The 7,435-nt window shown below is 35.5% G+C and overlaps 1 protein-coding gene across 2 annotated transcripts; it reads right to left on the bottom strand.

Annotated features, from left to right (window-relative positions):
- On the bottom strand, positions 1-3,558 carry LOC113032680 (uncharacterized). Of its 2 annotated transcripts, XM_080308139.1 has the most exons (6): positions 3,425-3,558; positions 3,157-3,228; positions 2,270-2,555; positions 1,758-1,912; positions 1,054-1,336; positions 1-830 (listed from the first exon to the last, which is right to left on the bottom strand). In XM_080308139.1, exons 2-6 carry the CDS (start codon positions 3,218-3,220, stop codon positions 680-682), a joined length of 939 nt encoding a protein of 312 aa, XP_080164265.1. In that variant the 5' UTR covers positions 3,221-3,228; positions 3,425-3,558; the 3' UTR covers positions 1-679. The 2 variants fall into 2 exon arrangements, with proteins under 2 accessions (XP_080164265.1, XP_026041495.1); XM_026185710.2 differs by lacking the exon at positions 3,425-3,558 and having other exon boundaries at positions 3,157-3,344.
- Positions 3,559-7,435: the final 3,877 nt, after the last annotated feature.

The raw sequence follows: 7,435 nt of genomic DNA, 5'->3' as shown, positions 1-7,435 counted from the left end.
TGAGAGATTATATTTAATTCATTTTCATAAGCTAATATTTATATTCAGTTGTTTAAAAAAAAGTTCAGGATTAGTAATGTACAGTTTCAGTTTAGTCAAAATCAACAACTCAGCAACAGCTGTAAAAAGCAAAGCAACAAACAATCAAAAGCAACAAAAAAATAGAGTACTAAAAATGAAAAAGTTTAGAGAAGTTTTACAAACCTTGTATTTAAAATATTACAGCCATTATAAGTTAAATAAAATATACAATATACGGTACCGGGGGCGTGGGGCTTAAGTGGTTAAGAATCTATTGCAGTTTTAACACAGCTTGTCTTCTGTTGACCCCAGTTTTAAAGCAAGAAAATAACTGAACTTCAGTCTCACTTGGTTGTTATTTTGATTTGCTTATTGTTGTGATTGTATAAAAAAAGTACTGTCCAGCATCATTGCTTTTATCGACTCCATTATCAGGGGTCGCAAAATAAATGACTCCAAATAATTTTGTTAAATAAGGTTTTTCAGCTTGTTTTAAAATTCTTCTGCTTCACAGTGGTCAAAAATGTATTCATGCAGAATAAATGTTGCCCAAACTATATTACTAGTCTTTAGAATAATGAAAGTCTGCTAAATTTAAAATTTTAAACATCAATCTGCACAAGTCAGCCTCAGCTAAACAGTTTCAACATCCTCACATCTAATCCAGCCTGGAGCCATACACCTCCACCTCACATAGGGACAGATGCTCGCTTCTTCCTGGGATGATAATGTTGACATAGCGACCGTCCATCCCATTACACTTAAAGGTTTCAGTGAAGCCCAGAGGGATGCTTGAGATCACAGTACACCTTTTAGAAGAGAAAATGTTTTGTTGTTGAATAATAAAAAATAAAAATAAAAAACACTGATAATTGAAGATACTACATTACCAAATACTTTATCGATGTAAGTTAACGCAAAGTAATATTTGCAGAGTTTGAAACTTAGTATAAATGTGCTTTACCGAACAAATACTGAAGCAGACATGCTTGAGTCAGAAACATCAGAATTTATTTATTAACTGTAAACTACCTGGGATTGTTGTTGCCATTGTTGTCAAGAGAATCTCCGATTCGAATTTCAGCTCCATTGAGTCGTTCAGGGAAACCATCTCCGCGGTTGGTTACATTAACAGAAAACACTTTATGGGTTTTGCCCAGGTCCAGTCGCCACCAGGGATTTAACTCCTTGTTTGTACAAGTGCATGAAGCTTGGTTCCATAGGTTGGCACGATTGCCATCTATGGCATTATAGGCCATGCCTGGTAAATATAGTGAAGACTGTGTGGCTTTTCCTTGGATTGCTAGGTTCTCTCCTGTACAATGACACAGTTGCAAAGATCAGTAATGATGCGTGATTATTGCTTTTGCAGAATAAAGGAACTCCAGTCTGAATATGTTTTGAATCCTAACTATTTTCACATTGTTACATTTTAACAAGGTGTGCCTGATGTTTGTTGTTTCAGTGGCTCACCAATGCAAAACTTTAACCAGTTGTAGTGATGAGCAGTGGAGGTTGTATTGCTTGTATATTAGTAACAGATAGTATCTATAACAAATTTGAAATCTCTAACAAATCTCTATTGTGAAACTGTTTTTCAGCGAGTCTTATTGTACAAATTCACTGAGCAAAAATAGATTCCTCTATATTAAATGGATGTAATGGTCTCAGCAATTATGATTCAAATTCTGACCTGTAATTGCACATAGAAATTGAAGTGTCAGTATGATACTCACCAGTTGGGGCTCGATAACCATAGACTTCCACTTCACAAAGTTGGAGGATCCTGTTTGCCCCTGGTAATACCACAGTTACATAACGTCCCTCCACAAGTCTGGTAAAAGTAATTGTTAAAGACCTGCCTGCTGGGATGTGAGAAATTACTGCAACCCTAAAACAAAGATAAGAAGTGAATTCATTTTTAATTTATTTTAAATATTTGTACTTACAAACAAATTAACATCCATTCACTGATCAGTTTTCCTAAGTACTTATCCAGTTATAGTCATGGATTTAGGTGAAGCCTAAATTATCACTTTAATGACAAGCTAACAGCACCACAATAACCATTTATTTCTATGTCACATTTACCAGTTAACAATCATGTTGAAGGGCACCTGCTCAACAGACTTCTTAATGTGAGGCAACAGTGCTTTTAGTTAAGTTTATGTCTTCAAATAAGGTCAATGAATTGTTTATGTGTCTGGCAGCATTTTAATTTAGAGTTTTGAGTAATACATTTACTTACACTGGATTTCCAGCACCATTATCTTGTAACGAGTTGCCGATATGAATCTCTGCACCATTAAGCCTTTCTGGACAGCAGTCTCCTCTGTTGGTTATGATCACAGAGGTGACAATGTAGGAATCCAGCAGGTCCACTCTCCACCAGGGGTTGGTCTGCTGATCAGTGTGGATGCATGATCCAGCCCAATAGTGAGACTCACGATTTCCATCAATGGCATTGCTGGCATCTGCGAGCTCAAGATTCAGTTCATTTGACTGGGTAGCTTTTCCACGTAAAGCCACGTTTGCTGCAGATAAGACAGTAGAAATATGATTTAAGATTCATAATGAGAAATGCTTTTATATAATTGAATTTGCATTATAAACCCAGATTTCTTATTTCACATGCCAAATAAAGGACTTTCTTTCTTGAACAGCTTGAACAATTTTAGAATACAATGACATTTTGCCACTTTTGAGATTAATGTTAGCAAGCTTTTCATCTGGGAATTATAGACCAATATAACTGTAATATATAATTATTTTAGCTATTGAAATATTGGTAACACAGAGGGGCCGATGGCGCGATATGGCAGCCTCGCTTCTGTCAGTCTGCCACAGGGCAGCTGTAGCTACAACTGTAGCTTGCCTCCACCAGTGTGTGTAAATGCGAGAGTGAATGAATAATGGCATTGTAAAGCGCTTTGGGTGCCTTGAAAAGCGCTATATAAAATCCAATTTATTATTATTATTATTATTTACGTTTCCGTTATACTGCTTTAATTACTTTACCTTTAACTGATGATAAGTGTGTTGGCCCTTGTCAATATGCCATCTTTTATGCTTAACTAATTTTCCATTAAAAGGTTTTACAACACAAATAGTTTTATGTATCCAGATCATACTTACGATAGGTGCGTGCTGAGCACATCCCCAGGAAAAGCAGCAAAAGCAGACCTGAACTGTTTTTCATTGTTCACGCTGACAAGAGAATTAGTAACATAATTACATTGAGGAAATGTTGAATTCCCATCCCAAACTTAAAATAAATTTGTTCCATAAGTCAGAAACCTAAAGGAAATCTAAACAAAATAACTCTTTAATCAAGTGCTGACACAAAAACATTGACTAACATCTTTAACTCTGTATTATACAATATTCAATGAAAACCACATACCTTGCAAAGTAATCAGAATGAGATGAGGAGCCACTGTTAAGGAGCATTACTTATATTCATATCCTACCATGACACGTGACGTTTATTACTCAACCTCTTACACAGATAGATAAGGTTAGGTACTGGCAGCCTCTGATGTTTTTGTAAAACTCAATTCTTAAATATGGCCGTCATTAAGATGTATTGATTCAAACACCAAAGCAAAAGGAAAAACATAACACGTCATTGAAAAATATAAGTTGAGTTTATCTCGAGTTTTCCGCTCCCCACTCACTTTTCCTGTTCAACTCCCCATTCTCCCCATTCCTCTGTGGAATATGAGGGTTTTCATTAACTGTAATAACATGCCCTAGTTTGCAAGGTTTTTACTCTAAATGAATTCCACTGAATAAACACGGACTCTGTCCAAATCTACAAACTTTGTGTGTTACAGTTTGGTCATAAAGTGCTGTTATCAGCTCACATGTGATTTACACAGTCAGACTCTTTGACTGGGACACGTGCCACAACAGTGACAGGATATGCCAGAGTAAAATCTTGTCTTGGAATTCTAACAAGCTACTGTATTTACCAGTAAACTCTTAAAAAGGTTGTGTTAAAACATTACAGAAAAAAGCGTTGGACACATTTAACTCATTATGTGTGAATTTTGACACAATGTCAACAAGAAAGACAAAAATTACACACATTTTGTAAAAAATGCACACAAAATGCGTTGTCCCTGAGCTGATGCAGCACATGTGTTAAGATGTGTTGTATTTAACACATTTGTTCTATGGGTGTAAATAAATAAGACTAATAGACTAATAGAGAGTAAAAACTATAGATTTCCTTACACCCAAAATACAAGGTCACATGTATTCAAGTCAATTTAGTTAATTTTAGTTTAATTCAATGAAATTCAGTTTTATTTATATAGTACCAAATCACAGTAACAATCACCTCAAGGCACGTAATATTCTAAGGTAAAGTCCCTACAATAATTTAGAGAAAACTGGTGTCTCCATACACAAGGTGTGCAGGTCTATACATGGTATATGATATCTATGGATAGTCTCTCTGTGTGAAACAAGAATCTAATTTGTGGTATGGCTGCAAGATGTGACTGCCGAGGTTACAAAAATAACTCAGTACACTTGTAATGCTTAAAAAACAATAACAAAGCATTTCAGTTCAGACTTGCTGCTGGATGCCAATGTTATTACATTTTTAGATATTTTATTTTGAAATATTTGACTCCAGTTATAAAATACATTTTTGCTCATTTATATAATACATATTTTTATATAGCATACATGCTGCCACTATGCATACAAAAGCAACAAATAACCCCCTAAACCGTGTGTTTGGAACTTATTACACCATTCAATAAAAAAGTCATTTCTCGTAAACTCGTAAAAGAAGGAGATGAGAAGTCGTTGTTTATGTGTGCATCCTGTCACAACACATGCTGTTTATTTGTTGACATACCTCAGAATTCTTTATCTTTTCCCTTGTATTTAGATAAGACTCATTTCATGTATCAAGCGTGGGTGAGATCAGGGATTGCTGGGAAATGTACTTTTATTATTTTATGGTCACATCAGCTATAAAACGTGAAGAGAAGCAGCCATAAAGATAACTGAGTACAACCAAAACATAAGAAAAGAAACAAAAAATGCAGTATGGAAAAAAAAAGTGCAATACAACAAAATACCCTGTTGTATTTTATTTTAATATGATGTGTTGGGCCATGTAAAAATCTGCTTGCTACACAAATTAGTCCTAAACACCCTAAATAAGGACAGACATGTACTATCTTCAGCCCCCATTGACCTGGAGCTGTGTAGACAAAAGATTTTGGAAATTATTGGAGTACAATAAATGTATTTGTCCTCATGAGTCCAGAGTGTGGTCTAAATACAAAGGTGGTTTGGTGTAGCCTGAATAAAAACTAGAGAAATAATACCACTGTCTGAATTAATTGTCGAGGTCCTGGGTCGGTGACCCAGTGTTTTGGTTTATGTATTATTATTGATCTTTGTTTTTATCTGGGGTTTGACTGCTATTGTAATGGTTTCTGTTTTGTATTTCTAGTTCTTAGGTTTTGGTCCCCGTACTCCATGTCCCCTGTGTAGTTTCAAGTCCATGTCCTTGAGCCAGTTGTATTTCCTGTTTTACTTTGAAGGTGCGTGTCTCAGGTGATGTATTCTGTTTTGCTTCCCTGTTGTCTTATCTAATTAGGTTCAGCTGTATCTCCCTCCTGTGTGCCATTTCCTCATTATCTTGTGTGTATAGTTAGTGTGTGGTTATCTCTGTTTTTCGTCGGAGCATTTGTGTATCGTTCTGTGTATCATGCCTGGTCATCCTGTTCATCTTCCCCAGTGTCTCTCCAGCTACGTTTTCATATTTCAGGTTGTTTAGTTTTATGTTTCTATTTTCATGTTTAGCTGTCCCCAGTTTAGATTTTTGTTAGGGGTTTTGTGTTAATTGTTTCAGCAACAATAAAGGCTCAATCTCAGTTTGAAACACTTTCTCCTGCATAATTGTCCATGCCTGGGTCCACACCTCTCAATGTCCACCAAACCGTGACATTAATAGGCTGCTGAGGGCATAAACAAATCTCATGTCCAGTACATATTTTTCTACTGTATATAGGTAGTGACTACATATCTTGAACTGAACAAAGTATTTGAAAGAGCTCATGCCACTAATGGATTTCAATGTGACTTTGGTCGATTGATCAAAAATTGGATCAAAACAAATAAATTCACCAACATCCACGTTATCTAAATATGCTATTAGATAACAAAATATTTATGTTGTTAAATTAGTAATATCATATTTCTTTTTTTTTTTTGGTAGTTGGAAATGTCTCTTTTATGTTCACTAATGTTAATCACATCTTCTACTCTGTTTGTCTGTAGGTTGTTTTTTGTTTGTTTGGTCTTTTAAGTTTGTTAGTATATTACAGTGTAGAGTCCAAAACAAACTTCCTTACTGGTAAAAAGAAGGTAGAGGAAAATATATCTTATCTTTCTCTAGTGCTGGTGTCTTTCTCTGCCAACAGGACAAGTCCTTCCACGTGAGGTAAAACAGTTCAACATACAATAAAGTCTTTTGCTTTCATTTTTTAAATGCATAAAGGCAGGTTGTATATTTTATTTCTGCTATAAAAGATTAAAATAAGGAAGGTCAGATAGCCAAAAGGTTATTTTATTATCTTACAAGCTCTGATTGACTTATCTTGTGTCAAGGTAGTTTAGTGCATGCTGAGAGGATGTTTAGCAACAACAGAAGTGCCAATCACAAGCAATGCTGGAGATAATCACTGCAAAAAGCACATGCTTTTCACCAGCTAGTGCATATTGCCTAGCTGCATCTATTTTCCCACCGATCAACAAAAGTTCAGACATCAAACAGAGAAGCACAATGTAGGGTTAGGGTTAGGGTTAGGATTGGGGGGGGGGGGGTTCGCACTTCTCACTCACAGATGTTCAAATTGGCTTTTTACTTTTAAAGGTTTTGAATTACATTTACTCAGTACACAAATATATTCATACAGTGGGAGCCAATGTCCAAGTAAATACCAAGATATAGCAGTAAAATTAGTTAGCAGTAACATTTAGACACAGCTTTTGGTTTGGGTACTTTAATGGGGCTCTTTAGATCCTGCTGTGAGCAGAAACAATTTCAGTTATCAAATGCCACTGCCATTGTAGAGGCTCAGATAAAATACTGCATATTGAATAACAAACCAAACAAAGTAGTTCTTGCATCATGAGCAGCTTGCCACCTGAAATATTTTTTCTCCATATTCATATTCCTTGCACACCAGTTTGCTTATATCTGCCAGACTTTGTGGTAACACAATAGCTGAAGGCAGTTACTCATTAGCTATTCAGTTTGATTATTATGACATAAACATAGCAATTTGAAATAAACGAGAAAAAGTAGGTTAATTGGTAATTATAAATTGTCTTGAGTGAGTGTGAAGGGTTTTCCTTTGATTCAATGTGGACCTGCACTCTT

This window comes from Astatotilapia calliptera, chromosome 11, assembly GCF_964374335.1.
Source record: "Astatotilapia calliptera chromosome 11, fAstCal68.1, whole genome shotgun sequence".
Taxonomy (NCBI): Eukaryota; Metazoa; Chordata; class Actinopteri; order Cichliformes; family Cichlidae; genus Astatotilapia; species Astatotilapia calliptera.
Note: the sequence above shows the minus strand (reverse complement) of the source record. Positions and strands in the feature narration are given on the sequence as shown.